General features: G+C 57.9%; 1 protein-coding gene across 1 annotated transcript in view; it reads left to right on the top strand.

Moving 5' to 3' along the window:
- Window positions 1–19,223, top strand: part of COL16A1 (collagen type XVI alpha 1 chain) — a 53,753-nt gene that overhangs the window by 7,342 nt on the left and 27,188 nt on the right. The window contains exons 9-42 of the mRNA XM_064363602.1: window positions 368–420; window positions 713–740; window positions 1,276–1,311; window positions 2,324–2,350; window positions 3,328–3,390; window positions 3,675–3,716; window positions 3,842–3,886; window positions 6,276–6,311; window positions 6,679–6,741; window positions 7,101–7,145; window positions 7,231–7,326; window positions 7,507–7,545; window positions 8,164–8,208; window positions 8,342–8,368; window positions 8,878–8,988; window positions 9,364–9,399; window positions 9,637–9,672; window positions 9,750–9,860; window positions 10,220–10,255; window positions 12,404–12,439; window positions 12,550–12,594; window positions 12,906–13,037; window positions 13,819–13,854; window positions 14,028–14,135; window positions 14,723–14,845; window positions 14,950–15,003; window positions 15,174–15,215; window positions 15,550–15,585; window positions 15,673–15,726; window positions 15,917–15,985; window positions 17,958–18,002; window positions 18,094–18,120; window positions 18,880–18,939; window positions 19,128–19,175. Of these exons, the coding sequence (XP_064219672.1) occupies window positions 368–420; window positions 713–740; window positions 1,276–1,311; window positions 2,324–2,350; window positions 3,328–3,390; window positions 3,675–3,716; window positions 3,842–3,886; window positions 6,276–6,311; window positions 6,679–6,741; window positions 7,101–7,145; window positions 7,231–7,326; window positions 7,507–7,545; window positions 8,164–8,208; window positions 8,342–8,368; window positions 8,878–8,988; window positions 9,364–9,399; window positions 9,637–9,672; window positions 9,750–9,860; window positions 10,220–10,255; window positions 12,404–12,439; window positions 12,550–12,594; window positions 12,906–13,037; window positions 13,819–13,854; window positions 14,028–14,135; window positions 14,723–14,845; window positions 14,950–15,003; window positions 15,174–15,215; window positions 15,550–15,585; window positions 15,673–15,726; window positions 15,917–15,985; window positions 17,958–18,002; window positions 18,094–18,120; window positions 18,880–18,939; window positions 19,128–19,175 (1,890 nt within the window). The remainder of the gene's footprint in view (window positions 1–367; window positions 421–712; window positions 741–1,275; window positions 1,312–2,323; window positions 2,351–3,327; window positions 3,391–3,674; window positions 3,717–3,841; window positions 3,887–6,275; window positions 6,312–6,678; window positions 6,742–7,100; window positions 7,146–7,230; window positions 7,327–7,506; window positions 7,546–8,163; window positions 8,209–8,341; window positions 8,369–8,877; window positions 8,989–9,363; window positions 9,400–9,636; window positions 9,673–9,749; window positions 9,861–10,219; window positions 10,256–12,403; window positions 12,440–12,549; window positions 12,595–12,905; window positions 13,038–13,818; window positions 13,855–14,027; window positions 14,136–14,722; window positions 14,846–14,949; window positions 15,004–15,173; window positions 15,216–15,549; window positions 15,586–15,672; window positions 15,727–15,916; window positions 15,986–17,957; window positions 18,003–18,093; window positions 18,121–18,879; window positions 18,940–19,127; window positions 19,176–19,223) is intronic.

Genomic DNA, 19,223 nt, shown 5'->3' with positions numbered 1-19,223 from the left:
AACCCAGCACCATGGCCAGCTGCCCTGCCCACTCTCAGGTTCTCTAGAGGTGGCACATAAGCCTGGTTCCTCCCTTAGCCCCACCTCCTGGCTGGGTATTCTCCCTGCCTGCCCGGGCATCCTGCCCAGCCTTGGGCTGCGGGAACACAGGATCCCATTGATGCATGGTCTTGTTTGCTCTGACATCACATGGCTGGGTGGGGGGAAGGAAGGGGACCTGTTGGGGCAGCCACAGGGCCCTGGGAGGTGCCAGATGCCAGGCTGAGGGGATACCTGGGGTCCATGCCCCCTGCCTGGGTGCCCCTTTCCAGTGTGGGCCCCAGAACTGCCCCCTCCTCAAGGGTTTCTCTTTGCTCTGTCTGCCCAGGTGGATGCCCAGCTGACAGGAAGAATCAGCCAGAAGGCAGAAAGGGGAGCAAAGGTAGAGGCGGGGGTGGGGGCCACGTGCCCTCAGTCTGCCCTCTGTGCCCCTGTAAACCCCAGGGATAAGGTGCTCCGCTCCCACTCTCCTCCTGCCTTTCCCACCTCCTGGACAGAGCTTAGGAAATGTAGGTGCCAGCTCTGATCAAGATGGACGGATGGGTTAAGACAGATGCAGTGTCTGGCACTCCCTAGAGTGCCCACTCCTTTTGGTTTGGAGCTATAGGTGTTGAAAACAGTGCTAGGGCCCCTGAGCTCCCTGCCTATTCCCACACCCCCCACCCTTTCCTCGGGTCCATCAGGAGACAGCAGCCGATGAGGTAAGCCTCCCAGTGGGCTGGCAGCAGGGGAGGTGCCAGCATGAACTCTTTGGACCAGGCTTTGGGCACAGAGCCTGAGCATGGGGGTGCTGGCTGACTACACAGCTCCCGTCATTCCTTGGGGGCCCAATGCTGGGCCCTGTCTACCCACTGCCTCTCCTTGGGTTGGGGGGTAGGTACCCTGGAGGGCACTCCTGCTGAGTTGGCAGCAAGTGACCTCAGGCATCATGGGGAGAGCCTAGCCTTCAGCCATGGTGCCCTTTTATTCTGGGCTGTACTCTGCCCCAGCATGCTGTGTGACCTGGGGCATATTGCTATTCCTCTCTGGGCTTCAGTTTCCCATCTGAAAAATGGCTATGGGGCTGGGTGGGTGGGAAATGAGGGGTGAGGCTTGTTTTATAGGATTCCTGTCTTCAGGCTCTTCTCAGATTCCACTTAAGCCACGCGTGCTATTCTGTGGGGCCAGCGGTGGCGGGGTGGGAAGGCCCACCCCAGGGGCTCAGAATTGACCTCTTGGCCTGTTCTTCCGTTTCAGTGCCCGCCCTGTGTCCATGGTGCCGGGAACAGCAGTGTGAGTGAATGGAGGGTGTGCAGGGTAGAGTGGGCAAGAGCTGGGAGTGGATGTTGCCTAGAGCTGGCTGGCAGCCTCCTGGGTGAGGACAAGGGGGTCTTTGTGCACTTTCACACTCCCTCCCTGCCCATCTCCCAGAGCCAGGCTTGACCCCCACTCCCATCCCCACCAATGCAGGGCTGTGTGGAAGAAAGCCTGTGATCTGCCTTGTCATCCACAGTGTGTTGGGGTTCAGGGCATGGGCATGGGGTGGGGGCCGGCAGGACCAGGGCCTTGGTTGCTGATCCCAGCTTTGCAGTCCCCACGAGGTCTTAGCCTGCTCTGGTGGAGGCTTCCTGCATTCTCCTGGAGGCTTAGAGAAGGGGAAGGGCTGGCTGAGCCCGGTGAGGGCCTACAGTATTGGCTCAGGGCCTGCTATCCCTTTCCAGCTGGCCTTGGTCCAGCCTTCCTCTGGGGGTCCAGAAGGGCAAGGGAGAGGGGCTCAGTGTGAGCCCAGCTGGCACCCAACTGTGCCTTTTCCATAGGCAGCATGAGTCACCATTCTTCTGTGGTCTGACCTTCTGAGTTGACCTGCCACATTGGTCCACCAAGGTCACAACCCCAGCTACCCTCAGCTCCAAGCCCCCTGACTTTAGGGGATATCAGGAGTACCCTCTCTGCTCCCTGCCCCTCTTTCAATCAAGTCCCCCACCAAATCTGGTAAGGCGGATGGTTCCCAGATGTGCAGGGGTTACCATGGAAACCGAGCAGCCATGTTATTCCAGCAACTGGGAGGCGGAGCTAACGAAAGCCAGGCAGGTTAGAGGAGGCAGGTTAGACCCTCTGGAAATGTTGCAGCCTGAGGACATGGAGTCGGCTGGCTGGTTTGCCTGGGAGGCAGAACAGAGGCTGGGATACAGGCTGCTGGTCCTGTTACCATGCTGTGTGACCCCGTCTAAATTGCTTGACTTCTCTGGGCCCCTGGTTTTCTCTCTCTCCCAGAAGTATGATACCCTCTCCTCTGTCCCCTCAGGTCACACTTGCTCCCTCTGGCCCCAAGGTGAGTCATAATGGAGAATAGGATTTTCTTGTCCTCTTTGGCACCCCCAGCCATCCCACAGCATGTGACCCTGTGGCTGTGTTTATATCAGGGGCAGCTGAGCCTGTATGTGTGTAGGGAGATTAGGTGTATACATGGTAGAGAAAGCAGGGGGTTGTGTGTGTGCAGAGATGCTAAGAGCGGCCCCTTTTCTGAGGCCCTACTGTGCACCAGGCCCTGGGCCACACCTCTGCACACTTGTTACCTTTCTGAGCCCTCTCACTACTCAACCTACAGGGTGGCTGCTATCATTTTACTTCAGGGGAAACTGAGGACCAGCTGTGCCCACATATGTCTGACTGGGTGTGTCAGAATGATTATGTGTGGGTGTGGCTGCATGCATCTCTGGGACACATGCTTGCACATGTGTGGCACATGAAGGCTGGGGTTCAACCCATAGGCCTGTGGGCCTAACGAGGCCTCAGAGCTTGTGAGTCATAAGGAGGGAACCTATGAAACTGTGGGTTGTGCTTGTGTGTGCTCGTCAATATCGTTTTATGGCTGAAGAAACTGAGGCTCAGAAAGGTGACATGACCTGCTCTGAGTGACATGCTAGCAAGTACGAGATTTGAAGTCAGGCAGCCTGACGCTCAGCCAGCATGGGTTTCTGCCACCCTGCATGTGTGTCCATATCCTCCAGCTGTGCTGTGTGTGTGAGCTGATGTGCTGGATACGGGTGTGGTGGAGGGAATATCCCCTGCTTGAGACTGTAGATTTGCCAAATATAGCCTCTTGGGGTGGGAGGGCTTGTGGATGGACGGATGTGGAATCCATATGCCTGTGTGCGGTGGGGGTAGAGCGGTGGACACTGCTCATGTGTGCACGTTTGCACAGCCACGTATGGTGGGAGAGTGGAGGGGGCCAGGGGTGGGGAGAGCTTCCTTGAGGCTCCCATGTGCACCCTGTGGTCCTAGCTTCCATTCTGGTTTCACTCTCAGGGAGGGAAAGGTGAGCGGGGCCTGCCTGGTCCGCCAGGCTCCAAGGGAGAGAAGGGAGCACAGGTAAGTGTCTCAGCCCAGCTCGTGGCAGGACCCTTGCCAGCTGTGCCCTGGGGTGAGGTGGGATGTGAGCCATCACCCCGTCACCCCAGCAGAAAGCCTGCAGCCTGGCCCAGATCAGGGGCTGGGGGTGAGGGCCAGGGTCTTTTTCTAGGGGTTTGGGTGTGGAAGCCTCTCTTTTCTAGGGATACGTAGGACTACGGGGTTCCTGGGCCTATCCTCCTCACAGCAGGTCTAGGGGACTTCCCCGGGAGTTCCTGCCCCTGATCCCTTGTTCCCTACCCCAGGGCAATGACTGCGTTCGAATCTCCCCGGATGCCCCGCTTCAGGTAAGACTTGGAGGCGATGCCTGCTTCAGGGCTGACGTGGGGCCAGCCCCTTGGGGAGGTGCTGTGCACTTGGCAGCCCATCCAGTGACCCTCTGCCCCCCTCAACACTGCACTCCCCTGTTCAGTGTGCAGAAGGCCCGAAGGGAGAGAAGGGGGAGTCAGGAGCTCTGGTGAGTGTGGGACCAGGGATAGAGCCGGGGTGGTGGGTCCTGGGCCCAGCCTCACCCTCCCTGCCTCACCCTCCTTCCTCACCCTCCTTCCTCACCCTCCCTTCCTCACCCTCCTTCCTCACCCTCCTTCCTCACCCTCCCTGCCTCACCCTCCTGCCTCACCCTCCTTCCTCACCCTCCTTCCTCACCCTCCTTCCTCACCCTCCTTCCTCACCCTCCATTCCTCACCCTCCTTCCTCACCCTCCTTCCTCACCCTCCTTCCTCATCCTCCTTCCTCACCCTCCTTCCTCATCCTCCTTCCTCACCCTCCTTCCTCACCCTCCCTGCCTCACCCTCCTTCCTCACCCCCCTTCCTCACCTTCCTTCCTCACCCTCCTTCCTCACCCTCCTTCCTCATCCTCCTTCCTCACCCTCCTTCCTCACCCTCCCTGCCTCACCCTCCTTCCTCACCCTCCTTCCTCACCCTCCTTCCTCACCCTCCCCTTCCTCACCCTCCTTCCTCACCCTCCTTCCTCACCCTCCTTCCTCACCCTCCCCTTCCTCACCCTCCCCTTCCTCACCCTCCTTCCTCACCCTCCTTCCTCACCCTCCTTCCTCACCCTCCCCTTCCTCACCCTCCCCTTCCTCACCCTCCTTCCTCACCCTCCTTCCTCACCCTCCCCTTCCTCACCCTCCTGCCTCACCCTCCTTCCTCACCCCCCTTCCTCACCCTCCTTCCTCACCCTCCTTCCTCACCCTCCTTCCTCACCCTCCCCTTCCTCACCCTCCTGCCTCACCCTCCTTCCTCACCCTCCCCTTCCTCACCCTCCTTCCTCACCCTCCTTCCTCACCCTCCCCTTCCTCACCCTCCCCTTCCTCACCCTCCTTCCTCACCCTCCTTCCTCACCCTCCCCTTCCTCACCCTCCTGCCTCACCCTCCTTCCTCACCCTCCCCTTCCTCACCCTCCCCTTCCTCACCCTCCTTCCTCACCCTCCTTCCTCACCCTCCCCTTCCTCACCCTCCTTCCTCACCCCCCTTCCTCACCCTCCTTCCTCACCCTCCTTCCTCACCCTCCCCTTCCTCACCCTCCTTCCTCACCCTCCTTCCTCACCCTCCCCTTCCTCACCCTCCTTCCTCACCCTCCTTCCTCACCCTCCTTCCTCACCCTCCTTCCTCACCCTCCTTCCTCACCCTCCCCTTCCTCACCCTCCTTCCTCACCCTCCTTCCTCACCCTCCTTCCTCACCCTCCCCTTCCTCACCCTCCTTCCTCACCCTCCTTCCTCACCCTCCCCTTCCTCACCCTCCTTCCTCACCCTCCTTCCTCACCCTCCTTCCTCACCCTCCCCTTCCTCACCCTCCTTCCTCACCCTCCTTCCTCACCCTCCTTCCTTACCCTCCCCTTCCTCACCCTCCCCTTCCTCACCCTCCTTCCTCACCCTCCTTCCTCACCCTCCCCTTCCTCACCCTCCTGCCTCACCCTCCTTCCTCACCCCCCTTCCTCACCCTCCTTCCTCACCCTCCTTCCTCACCCTCCCCTTCCTCACCCTCCTGCCTCACCCTCCTTCCTCACCCTCCCTTCCTCACCCTCCTTCCTCACCCTCCCCTTCCTCACCCTCCTTCCTCACCCTCCCCTTCCTCACCCTCCCCTTCCTCACCCTCCCTGCCTCACCCTCCTTCCTCACCCTCCCCTTCCTCACCCTCCCCTTCCTCACCCTCCCCTTCCTCACCCTCCTTCCTCACCCTCCTTCCTCACCCTCCCTTCCTCACCCTCCTTCCTCACCCTCCCCTTCCTCACCCTCCTTCCTCACCCTCCTTCCTCACCCTCCTTCCTCACCCTCCTTCCTCACCCTCCCCTTCCTCACCCTCCCCTTCCTCACCCTCCCCTTCCTCACCCTCCTTCCTCACCCTCCTTCCTCACCCTCCTTCCTCACCCTCCTTCCTCACCCTCCCCTTCCTCACCCTCCCCTTCCTCACCCTCCCCTTCCTCACCCTCCTTCCTCACCCTCCCTGCCTCACCCTCCTTCCTCACCCTCCTTCCTCACCCTCCTTCCTCACCCTCCCCTTCCTCACCCTCCTTCCTCACCCTCCCTGCCTCACCCTCCTGCCTCACCCTCCTTCCTCACCCTCCCCTTCCTCACCCTCCCCTTCCTCACCCTCCTTCCTCACCCTACCCTTCCTCACCCTCCTTCCTCACCCTCCTTCCTCACCCTCCCTGCCTCACCCTCCCTGCCTCACCCTCCTTCCTCACCCTCCCCTTCCTCACCCTCCCCTTCCTCACCCTCCTTCCTCACCCTCCTTCCTCACCCTCCTTCCTCACCCTCCTTCCTCACCCTTCCCTTCCTCACCCTCCCCTTCCTCACCCTCCTTGCCTCACTACCCCTTCCTTTGTGTCCCCTCCTCATCTCAGGGACCCTCAGGACTCCCAGGCTCAACAGGCGAGAAGGTAACAAGCCGGGATTTGGAGGGGTGGGTTCCCCAGGGAGGTCTGCGGGCTCTACAGCCATGAGGAAGGAGGAGCCGGTGCCAGTGAGCTCGAGGTTGGCAGGACCCTCCCACACTCATCCCGGTCATCCTGTCTGGTCCAAATGCCCAGCCGACCTGGCGGGGAATGCCAGACTCCCCCAGTGAGTGGCCTGGCTGGTCTGGAAGTTCTTCCTGTTGTCTGCTCTCCTGTGGTGATTGAAGCCATTCACCCTCAGGGGAGACAGAGACCAGGGATCTAGAAGGCAGTTGTCCCTCCCCCAGGTGGAGCTGCCTGGCTGTCCCAGTCCCTTCACTCATCTTGGTCACTTTGTTTCTTCCTTCCCCAGGGCCAGAAAGGCGAGAAGGGCGATGGAGGCATCAAGGGTGTGCCGGGAAAGCCAGGCCGGGATGTAGGTGCCTGGGATCCTTCCCCACCACCACCCCCAGCATGGGGTCTAAGGATGCTAGGATTTAACCTTCAGAATCCAGCTCCCTCCCCTTGCTCAGACAGGACAGGGAGGGGCTGTGCCCCAGGAGGCACAGCAAGAAGGGGACAGAAAAAGGACCTTGTCCCAGGGCTCCTCACTCCCAGCCCCAGAACCTGAACCTCTAACACCCTAGGACTGACATGTGCTGATCTCAGGGCACTGGGGTGGGCTCCGGCTTGGGGGAGGGGCGGGGAGGGTGGGACAGGCAGCCATGTACCTGTCCCCATGGGGAAGTGCCAAGCCTCAGGGCTGTTCCTACATCCTACCCGCAACCCCCACAGGGCCGGCCTGGAGAGATCTGTGTCATTGGACCCAAAGGGCAGAAGGTGAGTTGTGGGTGTTTGTGGGGTGGAGATGGGGTGGCAGGGCTGAGGTGGCAGCTCTCTGATGCCCACCTTATGTTTGTGCCAGGGGGACCCTGGCTTTGTTGGGCCTGAAGGGCTGGCAGGAGAGCCCGGGCTCCCCGGCCTCCCTGGACCCCCTGGGATAGGACTGCCTGGGACCCCAGTGAGTACCCCCTTGCTTCTCTTGCTGCCCTTTTCTCAGAGACCCCTCTCCCATTCTGGCCAGTGGGTGAGATAAAGCTCTGTCCCAGGGTTCCTGGCTGGAGGAGAGGGTGCCCGTAGGAGATCTTGCTGTAGTGAGAGGTCCCTGGAAACTTCCACCTGACTCTGTTTCTGCCCTCAGGGGGATCCAGGAGGCCCACCAGGCCCTAAGGGAGACAAGGTAAGCAGAGGTAGGCATGTGGGCACTCGGGGAGTTCCATGCTTGGCAGGAGGAGAGAGGAGAAGGGGCCAGGGTGGCCTCCCACAGGGGAAGCAAGTCCCAGCGGGGAGGCCGGGCCTTTAGAGGAGGAGGCTGGGCTTGGCTTGGCCAGGCCTCTTGGTGGGGAGTGCCCTGTCCACATCCTGGGGCTCACTGAGGTGGGAACCTTGGCCTGCGTTCCAGGTATGGGGGTGGGCAGGCCTAAGTGTTGTAAAGACCAAAGCAGACTTTGCTGGAGGGCCCAGGCTCATTTGAGGGCCTTGTGCCTGGATGTGCAGAAAGCCCTGGAAATTTCTATGTGACTGCTATGGTTCCCCTGGGGTTGCGTGGATCACCTCCTAACCTGTGCACCAGTAAAGGGGCACACGGAGGCCTCGTTTTCTCCCTTCCTTTGAAACCCGGAATGGCTTGGGTTAGACATGGAGGGCAGGCAACAGGAACCGACCAAATGGAGCCAATGGTGCCAGGAGATTTGGCAGAGATTGTTCTGCCGTCAAGAGGGGCATGGGTGGGGAGGGGGAATGCGCTGAGGTCGCACTGGCCAGGAGGATCCCCTCTTAACCTTCCTTCTGACCACAGGGCAGCTCTGGGATGCCAGGAAAAGAAGGCCCTGGTGGGAAACCGGTGAGTCACCCCAATCTGGTGGGGAGGGTCGGGTCTTCCAAGGCCTCCAGAGGGAGGGCTAGGTCCTTGGGCCCTCAGTGGGCACGTCAGCCCTGTGCCCTGGCACTGATGCCCACTGACTCTTTTCTAACAGGGGAAGCCAGGTGTGAAGGGAGAGAAGGTGAGTCCCCTGCCTGGCTGCCCAGATCAGGGTGGGAATGGGACCCCCGTCTCTGCAAATGACAGGGAGCATCAAGGGCCCTGGTCCTAGGGGTGCTGGACCTTCCTCAGGGAACCCCCTACCCTTTCTTCCTCTGATGTCCTTGTGCAATCACTTCCTGGCTTGGAGGTTTGCTGGGTTCAAACCCTGCCTCCACCACATGCATGGTTATGAATGTGCCGAGTCAATTAGCTTCTCTCATAGCTCAAGTTTCCATTGTCTGTCAGTAGGACACAGTTGTGCTTTAAGGCTTACTGCGAGGATGTAGTTTTGTGTGGCCCTGGAATCTTGTGGTGAATGAATGAGTCACTTGAACAGGAAGACCCAGCGGCATTCCTGCTGTCCACTTTGATGTTGGGGGTGGGGAACTGGCGAGCCCAACGTCTAGGGCTGGTGTGTGCAAAAGGCTCCTTGCCTTCCCGGGGGTCTCAGCCCCACCCTGTCCACTCATAGCCTCTCCCTTCTGCTAGGGTGAACCCTGTGAAGTGTGCCCAACGCTGCCTGAAGGGTTCCAGAACTTTGTCGGGCTCCCTGGAAAGCTGGGGCCCAAAGGGGAGCCTGGTGACCCCGCACCAGCCAGAGTGAGTGCCCAGAGTGACCATTGAGGGACCTCCCCAACACACAAAGAAACCTGGGGGCATGATCGTAGAGAGGAATTGGGCAGAGGGACTGGGTACTTCTGACTACAGAGAGATTATGGGCAGAGTCTAGGCTTTTGTGGTGGTGAGGGGTCTGAACCATAGAACTCAGGGCTGGGCTAGAGTGCCACCTCAGGTCTCCATGGCAACCTCCCAGGGTTCTCCAGGAGACTCTAGGATGCCTTTTGGGCAAGTTAGGCTGGAGCCCACCCTTATCGTGAGTGAGGCTGTGCCCTAGGATTGGGTGTATTTTGGGGGTGAAGGAAAGGAGTGGGCAGGGTTGGGTGAGCCCCCTCTCTCACAGACCCCCTCTTTCAGGAGTACCTGGGAGCTGGCGGACAAAAAGGTGATCGGGTACGTGCAGGAAGTTTCTATTGGGGTAGCTTAACCTGGCCTCATTCCCCCTGCCACGCTCCTGCTTCTTACACGGGTTGATGAAGCCTGCCTCTGGGGTGCTGGCCTTGAACCCCACGGGACCCCTAGGTGTTTGAATGGTCTGCGTGTGTGACATTGCTGTCCTCACATATGGCCAGAGCGTTTGGGGTGCTCCAACATGCCCTGTCTCAGCCCACAAACCTTTTTTCCCTGCAGGGAGACCCTGGCATCCAAGGCATCAAAGGAGAGAAGGTGAGGGACCCCTCTGTCCTGGCCGCCCTCCTCTGCCTATCTGGGAGCATTTCTGATCCTTCCTCTTCTTTCCCCAGGGGGAGCCCTGCTTGTCCTGCAGCTCAGTTGTAGGGGCCCAGCACCTTGCCTCCTCCACTGGGGCCGGTGGAGAGGTGGGCTCCCCTGTCTTCAGTTTGCCTGGCCTTCCGGTGAGTGACTACTTTCTCCCAGCCCAGACCAGTTCAGCCCATCCTTGCCATACTGGTGATCTCCCTGGATTTTCAGATCCTAGGTCTCAGGGCAGGGATCAGGAAGGAGGGGATGAGGCAGGTGTCTCAGGCTTGTCACCTGGTCCCTCCCTCCGTCCCTGTGCTGTCCCAGGCTCCTTGCCCCGGAACTTCCTCTTGGCACCTCTAACTTCAGCTGTCTAACTGAAGAAACTGTCCAGCTACCTGAAGGGCATAGTTCCTATCTTGCCTTTCTCTTTCTGGTTGGACACTGGGACCCAGGGAGCCTTGGAGGGTTGGGAATGGGGAGATGCTGTGACTCTGTCTTGGTTGTTTTTCAGGGGACAGCCGGGGCGCCAGGGCTGAAAGGAGAGAAGGTGAGACCTGAGTTAGATGTCAAGGACACTGGGGCATCTTGGTAGGGAGGCAGGGTAGGAACGGCATGGGCGGGGAATAAGGGTAATATAAACAAGCGATTCAGGTGGTAAATTCACAGTGAAATTAATTTACTAGTGTTTTGCAGACTGGAATCAAAGAATTTATTTCTGAGGGTCCTCATGTTCTGTAAGAGAATTCCTTAGTGTAGGTGTGATGATAATTTAAAACTATTAAGCACATTCAAGATTACCTTACAATGTTTATAATATGTAACACTTCTTAATTGCTTATTATGTGCCGGGAACTATTCCAAATCTTGTAAGTGTATTTACTTGTTTTGCCCTCCCAGACTTTATGGGGTAGGTGCTCCATTATTCCCATTTCACAGATGAGGAAACAGAGGCACAGAAAGGCCAAGTAACTTGCCCACAGTCACCCAGGTGATTGGATGCAGAGCTGGGGTTGAGCTCAGGAAGCCTGGCTCCAGAGACTGTAATCTTCACGACTCCGCTGGGTCACTCAATTTCAGTGCCTGTGTGAACGTGTCTGTTTATGATTGCACTGGAGACACATGGCCGACTTGAACTTCTAACGTAGTGTTACCCAGATGAGGGGCTCTGTGGATGTGCGAGCACACAAGTGTAAGAAACACAGAAGGATGTGTGCAGACTCAACCCTAACAGGCGAAGCCTGCAGGTCACGTCGCACATGGGACCTTTGCACCTCCTCCCTGCTCTGGAGACTCTTCCCAGCTTCTCCAACTCACAGCCGGCCCCTCAAAGCCCAGCCTTACGGTCGTCCTCAGGTCCTCCATGCCTCACACTGTCCCCTCTCTCCAGCCCCCTGGGAGCCCTGACAGCTCTGCCCACAATGGCTCCATCACCCCCCCCCCCGCTTCCCTCCATGTCCGCCACTGCCATGGTAGTCTGCGTCCCCATGCCCTGTCTCCTGCATGGTGGAATCTCCTCTGGCCTACCCGTGGCCACTGCAGACCTGCAGTGGTCCGGTTTTCACCTGGTAGCTTTTTGTTTTTGTTTTTGAGGCTGAGCCTCACTCCATTGTCCAGGCTGGAGTGCAGTGGCGTGACCTCTGCTCATTGCAACCTCTGCCTCCCAGATTCAAGCGATTCTTCTGCTTCAGCCTCCTGATTAGCTGGGATTACAGGTGCCCACAACCACAATTAGCTAATTTTGGTATTTTTAGTAGAGATGGGGTTTTGCCATGTTAGCCAGTCTGGTCTCAAACTCCTGACCTCAAGTGATCTACCCTCCTTGGCCTCCCAAAGTGCTGGGATTACAGGCGTGAGCCACCACCGTGCCTGGCCTTCACCCGGTAGTTTAATGTGGCTTTGTAGAAGAATCAGTAATTCCCTGCTTAGAGACCTTCTGTGACTTACTTTCTACCATAGCTCCACTGTGCCTCGCAGGACTCCGGATGCCCCAGCCCTCATCCTCCCCAAATTCATCCCCTTCCTCCCCATCTTCTCTTCTGGTTTACTGTGCTTCCGCCACGCAAACCTTCTTCCCGTTAGGGACTATGTCTGGACCACTCCCACCGGTCAGATTTTATACTTGCGGTCCCCACCAGAAATGTCTAGGATGTTTTTCCTCTCTACTCTCCCTATTCTTTCATTGGATGACCTTATTCTCATTCATCCGGTAATAATCAGGGTTAACACCTCTCTGAGCACCTCCACTTACTCTGTCTCATCACCTTGTTTATTTCCTTCATAGTACGCACCACTTTCAAAACGATGATTTTAAAAGTTCTGCGTGTGCAAGCTCGACAGGCATTGCTGTTCGGCTGCTCGCTGCTGTCTAGTGCCTCAGCCCAGTGCTCTGGGTGTAAAGGTGTCCAATGAATAGCTGTTGGAAAAACGCACTCACGGTTTTTGTGTGCTGAGCCAGGGCTGAGGGTGGGGCTGGATTCCATGAAGTGACACTGGGGGCAGAAATAGGGCTTCTAGCCCCTGGCTGGTCACAGACTCCCTTGGGGACCTTGAGAAAGCCCTCTTCCTCTGGAAGCCCTGGAAATGAGAGGATAGTCTAGACATCCCAAGGGGCTGCTTTTGTGGTTTTGGGTTTGGGCTTGCTCTAGCACCTAGACCCCATCCCCTCTTTAATCATGGTATCTGTGCTTTCTCTCAGGGTAACTTCGGGGAGGCAGGGCCAGCTGGCAGTCCAGTAAGTATATTTTGGGGGAGGACAAGGTGGGAGGGCTGCCCACCGCTGGAGAGCTGATAGGCATGGCCCTGGCAGACGCTGGGCATCACCTGTGGCATCTTAACATGCAGGGGCCACCAGGACCAGTGGGACCAGCAGGCATCAAAGGAGCGAAGGTGAGTCTGGGGACATTCTCCATGCTGCAGCCCAGGTGAACTTCCTGGACAGACACTCGTCTCGCTCTACTTCAAACCCTCCGGGCTCCTTGCTGCCTGTCAGCCAGACTCTGACTCCTTAGCAAGGCGCCAAGACCCCTGATGACTCGGCTTTACCTTTGTTTCTTTCCTGTTCTCTCTCTATCTCTCCTGAGATACCCCCTTGCCCAGCAGAGGTACTGTGTCAGACCTGGTGACATTCCCCAGCCCCAGATTCCAAGCCTGGCACTAGAGCCAGGGGAACCCCCTAACTCAATGTCCTTGCTTGGCAGGGGGAGCCCTGTGAGCCGTGCCCAGCACTGTCCAACCTTCAGGATGGGGAGGTCCGTGTGGTGGCCTTGCCTGGCACGTCCGGAGACAAGGGGGAACCTGGGCCTCCAGGCTTTGGCCTGCCAGGAAAACAGGTGAGGCGGGATATAGGCAGGAGCCTCTGGAGTGGGGATGCAGGCCGGGCTCCGGAGAGGGGAGGGGTCCTGCCTCGGTCTCTTGACTCCCTGGGCAGTTGGGGGTAGCGGGGAGGATGTGGCAGGGTCAGAGTCTCTGTCTCCAGAAGGAGCTGCCCTCACAGATCTGTGCCCTTTATCCTGGGACAGAGTGGGCAGAAAGAGCGCCATCCTAGGACCAGAGAGACCTGGGTTCCAATCTTAGCTTTGCCTCTAAGTCTTTGACTTGAGCAAGTCACCTTCTCTCTACCTCTGTTTCCTGCACAGAGTGTGGTACAGCTTGGTTACGACGTGTGTGAAGTGCTTAGTGGCACACCATGGGCATTCGGGAAGTGGTAGTTACCATGTGGTGATTATCATTGCTACTGCTTTCATAGTAACGGGCAGCACTGCCACAGTGGACACTAAGTGCCAGGCCCTGCTGCACACAACACATTAGCTTGTCTAACCTCACAGGATCCCTGCAGGGCAGAAACCTATACTATTTTTATCATCCCCATTTGACAGCTGAAGAAACTGAGGCATGGAAATAGATGAGCTAGTTTGCCCAGGTCACCCAGGCAAGGAGTCTGGCACAAATCTCTCCTCTGAACCTGGGCAAGATTGCTTCACTAGCACGAATAGCATGAAAGCAGAGATTTTGTTTGTTTGTTTACTGTTGTATCCTCCGGCCTCACATGGTGCTGGGCACTTCTGGGTGGCCGGTCTGAGTAAGTGGGTGCTGGAAATGCTTTCTCCTCAGGGCAAGGCTGGAGAGCGTGGACTGAAGGGGCAAAAGGTGAGAGGGCCTCTGTGGGCATGCGGGTGGGCCCAGCTTCCTCTCAGATGCCCTCCTTGCCTCCTTTTTCTCCCTCCCTTGCCCCCAACCCCCTGTGAGTGCCTGCAGGTCCCAGGGGGTGACCTGCCCCCAGCTGGGCTGTCCTTGCCTTCCTTGAACCCCACTCCTTACAGGGTGATGCTGGGAATCCCGGAGACCCTGGAATGCCGGGCACCACTGGGCGGCCAGGACTGTCAGGAGAGCCTGGAGTTCGGGGCCCCACGGGGCCAAAAGGAGAAAAGGTCAGTCAGGCGGGGTGGCTGGGGTTGGGGAAGGGTTTGTTGCATAAAAAAATCAGGAGGTATGGCTCACGCCTGTAATCCCAGCACTTTGGGAGGCCAAGGCAGGCGATCACGAGGTCAAGACTTCAAGACCAGCTTGGCCAATATGGTGAAACTCCGTCTCTACTAAAAATACAAAAAAATTAGCCAGGCATGGTGGCACACGCCTGTAGTCCCAGCTACTTGGGAGGCTGAGGCAGGAGAATCACTTGAACCTGTGAGGCGGAGGTTGCAGTGAGCCGAGATCATGCCACTGCACTCCAGCCTGGGCAACAGAGTGAGATTCCGTCTCAAAAAAAAAAACAAACCAGGTGGCGCTTCAGTGAGGGAAGGACTGCAGGGGCCGCTGGGGCCTTCATGGCTGTTGGAATCACTGGGTGGCGGCTCCTCGGGGCTTCTCCTCAACCAGGAGTGTCAGGGGCCTGTTTCGATTTCCCAGGCTGAGGTGAGGGTAGCAAAGGGGCAGAGTGTTCAGAGGCATGCGGGGCGTCCTGGCCTGGGTGCCAGCCTGGGCTCATGCGCTCCTGGCTGTACCCATCTCTGACCAGGGTGATGGCTGCACTGCCTGCCCCAGCCTGCAGGGGACAGTGACCGACATGGCAGGACGGCCTGGGCAGCCCGGCCCCAAAGGAGAGCAGGGCCCCGAAGGCGTGGGCCGACCCGGTAAACCGGTGAGTTGCCTGCCCTCTGGCCCTTCCCTGCCTGGGCTTTGCCTCCTCTCCCTCCTGCCCCCTTTTCCCATGCGGGGACTCCATGGGCCACCTGTGCTTCTTAGGGCCAACCCGGTCTACCAGGAGTTCAAGGGCCCCCAGGACTGAAAGGCGTGCAGGTATGTGTGAGTCTTGGGGACATGGGCAAGGGAGCGCTGGGGAGGTCCATGAGGGCAGTGGGCCTGGAGTGGGAAGTGGAGACAGCATGCAGGGCAGGGAGAAGCTGGAGGAGAAGGGTGAGGGATGACTGGGGAATCTCGAGCCAGGGACTGTCCTTTTGCCTCTTCAGGGAGAGCCAGGGCCTCCAGGAAGGGGAGTCCAGGGACCCCAGGTGAGTCTCTAGCCTGCCTTTGCCTGCCCCTCAACATTTCTATTAGCCAGCTACCTACTCCATCTGCTCTCAAACTGCAAGGCTCTGCTTGCCCCCAGATGCACAGGGCCTAGTTCTGGGACCAGGGGTCAGGCTGCAGCCCTGGCCTGCTGTCGCTTCTGCCAGGGACTTGCCTTTGACCCCAGCCTCTCTGACCTTCAGGGTCTTCTTGGGGAGCTCTTCTGAATTTGGACTGGCAGCTGCCCCACCCAGACCAGGTCTGCCGGTGTGGTAGGGCCAGTGGGGCTGGTTGGCTGTGGCTGCTGTGCCCCAGTCTGCCCTTTCTGACTTGCAGGGGGAGCCTGGAGCCCCGGGTTTGCCTGGCATTCAGGTACGTCTGTCTGAGTCCTGGAGGAGGATGGCAGGGGGAGGGGGCCACTCTAGGATACAGGTTAACTAAATGTGCTTCCATCTGCAGGGACTTCCAGGACCTCGGGGACCACCTGGCTCCACTGGAGAGAAGGGTGCCCAGGTGAGCCTCTGCCTCATGGGCATTGGGCCTGCAGTGTTCCAGAGTGCCCCAGGAGCAGGCACAGGGGACATGGGGACCGAGTGATGCCTATCAGAGGGCCACCCAATACCTGTTGGGATGTGTCTCAGCTGCTGGGTTGTAGCTGACTTCCAATCCTGCCCCTGCAACCTTTGTACCCTCTCTTACACAGGGATCTCCAGGGATGAAAGGAGCCACCGGACCCATGGGACCTCCTGGGGCCAGTGTCTCTGGGCCTCCGGTGAGTCTTCTCTGTGCTCCATGCTGGTGGTGTTGCTGAAACCAATGATGTCGCTGCTGCGAAGAGGGCTCGGGGCTGACCCTGCCCATCCCAGCAGCACAGGGGACGGGAGGAGAGAGGCCTCAGTCCAGCCCAGCTTCAGACAAGGAACCCTCACTGTTTTAGGGGAGTGCTTGAACAACACAATAACGATCACCACCATTTTTTGAACAGGGATCGTGCTGGGGCCCCGTGCTAAGCTCTAAACACAGAAATTCATGTAATCTTCATCACATCAGCCCTGTAAGGGAACTCCCTTCATAGATCAGGAAGTTGAAGGCCAGAGGGTGACGAGGCAGAGCCAGGGACTTGAGCTAGGTCTGTCTGACTCAAAGCCCATCCCCATTCAAACCTTGGAGTCATGAGGGACATCTGACCAGTTCTGCCCAGGAGAACTGTCTATGAGGATGGAAATGCTGTGTTCTGTACCCATCTCTGACCAGGGTGATGGCTGCACTGCTGCCCCAGCCTACAGGGGACAGTGACCGATGTGGCAGGATGGCCTGGGCAGCCCGGCCCCAAAGGAGAGCCACAGGTGGCTGCTGAGTGCACCTGAAACGTGGCTAGTGTGACTGAGGAACTCAATTTTAAGTGTCATTTAATTTTAAATAATTTAAATTTAAATAGCCCCATGTGGCTATTGACTACTGTATCAGACAGCACAGATCCAGACCAGCAACTACTTCCAACGTAATTGGAAAGACCTTCCCTTTGTACTATTCCCCCAGTGGTTCCCCTGTTTTAAAAGGCGTGTCTGTTGAACAAATTGCACAGAGTAAGTAATCGTAAGTGCATTTTCTCATTTTTAGTCATCAAGGACCTGTATAGTTGTCAGCTTCTACTCCACATGAACCCGCTAGAATTTTACAAGATAATCTAATTGCAGCCTAAATCAAAAGCAGGCCACCTTTCAGCCAGTCTGTTCCGTGCCAGGCGGTGGGCAAATGTATGATTTGTCTTGGGGCTTTGGTAGTGTTAAAAATAGCCCAGCGAACTGTATCCTCTTCTATCTTTGCGGATCCCTAGAGAAATTCTAATTCCAGGTGGGGAATTAAATGATAGGAAAATGCTCCAACGTCCAAAGTGGGCAGGGACTCGCCCAAGCCCACACAGCCAGTCTGTATTGCCCTACAGAGCTGGACAGCCAGGGTCCCTGCCTGTCCCAGGGAGTCCCAGGGCAAAAAGAGAGACATGGGCCAGGTCCTCAGGGAGCTTCAAGTCCCGGGTGTGAAGATGCAGGAGCCCCCAGGAAAGCAGCTATGGGGACGCGCTCTGTGTGGCCAGACTGGCCTCTCCTGGCCTGAGCGGACTCCATGCTGTTGCCCAAGCTGCTTTCCTTTACAGGAGAACGTTCCAGACCTCTCCTCATGCTGAATTCCATCCAGCAGGCTTCCCAGTCTCAGCCTCACACTCACTAGGGTTGTGACCTTAGGCAAGTGACAGCTTCTCAAAGTCTCCAATTTCTTGTGGGTAAAATAGGGGCTGAAAACCCCCTTCTCCCGGTTAAGTCAACAGAGCTAACCTTTATGATAGGGAGGAAGGTTATCAAGCACTAGAGGGAGGGAGGAGAGAGCAGAGACTTCAGGCCACACACGCCTGGCTGCAGCAGTGCCCTTGGGTCTATGATGAATTTTCTTCAAGGCTCAGTTTCCTCACCTGAAAACCAGAACAATACTGTCCTCCCGGGCTGGGAGGGGGTTTCCATTCAGTCTTCTCTGACAGGTACTGGAGCCTGTGGTTGGTACCCAGACGTGCTCGGGAAATGCCAGTCTTCTTCCTCCCCATGCCTTAGTCTCCTCCGCTGGAACATGGGCCTTGGGCTCCAGAGGAGCCTGGGGTTGCTTCTGTTTGTCCTACAGCCCTTTTCTGCAGCAGGCCCGATGGCTGGCCGCTGCCCAGTCTCACTCCCTGACTCTGGACTCTCTCCCTTTAGGGCCGTGATGGGCAGCAAGGACAGACCGGAGCCAGAGGGACGCCGGTGAGTACAGTATCTCAGGGCAGCAGGAAGCCATGGCTGGCCCAGCCTCGGCACCCCTATGCATTCACCTTCCTGTGTTTCTTCCCTGCAGGGTGAAAAGGGATCAAGAGGAGAGAAGGTGAGTCTCAAGGACCTGTGACCCATAAATCTGGGGGAATCGGCAGCCCTTCCAGCCTTCCCACCTCCTACCAGGGGAGCCTATGCACGTAGAAGCTGCCTTGGGCTGGAGGACGGGAGTGGAGGAGGCATCCCGGTCTCTTTGCTACCTCCCGGCTCCCTGGTTTCAGGGGCTCTGCATATTCCCAACTTCACCTGGTTGCTGGCCTGGGACTCAGCCAGGATCACAGGAGACTGGAAGACTCCAAGGCCCCCTTAGAGGGCAGCTGCATTTTCAAATGGGGGCTGAGTCAGAGGATGGGGCAGGAACTCAGCTGGGAAGGACTAGTGGTGAGAGGGCAGAGGGGTGAGGGGCCCTTGAGAGAAGGGCATGGAAGCCAGGGTGGGCCCAGAGGAGTGGGGCTGCAGGTGTACTGAAGGCAAGATTACCTGCACGGCACAGACAAGGTTATCACTGGCTATCGTAATAGCAGGACCATCGTTTGCTAAATAATCACCATGCGACAGGACCCCTGTGTACACAAATCCTTTTTGTCCTCCTGAAACTCTATGCACTTGGAATTGCTGTCCCCATTTTACAGGCGCGGAGGCTGAGGTGCAGAGAGGTTGGACGGGCAGCCTAAGGGCACAATCGTAAGAGGCAGATCCTGGATTGAAACCCCGGCCTCTCCATCTCTAGAGCGCCCGTGCCTCTCTGACGTCTGTTTCCAGAGGGCCCTTCATCTTTGTCCAGGTCTCACAAAGGCTCTTGTCTTTTCAGGGCGAGCCAGGGGAGTGCTCCTGCCCCTCTCGAGGTGACGTCGTCTTCTCTGGCATGCCGGTAAGTGGCACTGAGAGCCTTCCCCCTGCTTGGGGGAGAGGACCAGCTTCAGCCTCCTCTGGTGCCAGTGTGCAAGGGCCCCACAGGGCCTTGAGCCCCAGCCAGCCGCCTTCCCACGCAGCCCTGCGCTTGGTGTAGACATTGCCTATAACCTCTCCCCTTCTTTTGCGACCCCCACTCCCACCCAGGGTGCTCCGGGAATGTGGATGGGCAGCTCCTGGCAGCCGGGCCCGCAGGTGTGTGTCGCTTGTCTCCTCCGTCTCTCTGCCAGCGCCCCGTGGCTT

This window comes from Aotus nancymaae, unplaced genomic scaffold (genome assembly GCF_030222135.1).
Source record: "Aotus nancymaae isolate 86718 unplaced genomic scaffold, 86718_ANA_hifiasm-v0.15.2.pri h1tg000053l, whole genome shotgun sequence".
Taxonomy (NCBI): Eukaryota; Metazoa; Chordata; class Mammalia; order Primates; family Aotidae; genus Aotus; species Aotus nancymaae.
Note: the sequence above shows the minus strand (reverse complement) of the source record. Positions and strands in the feature narration are given on the sequence as shown.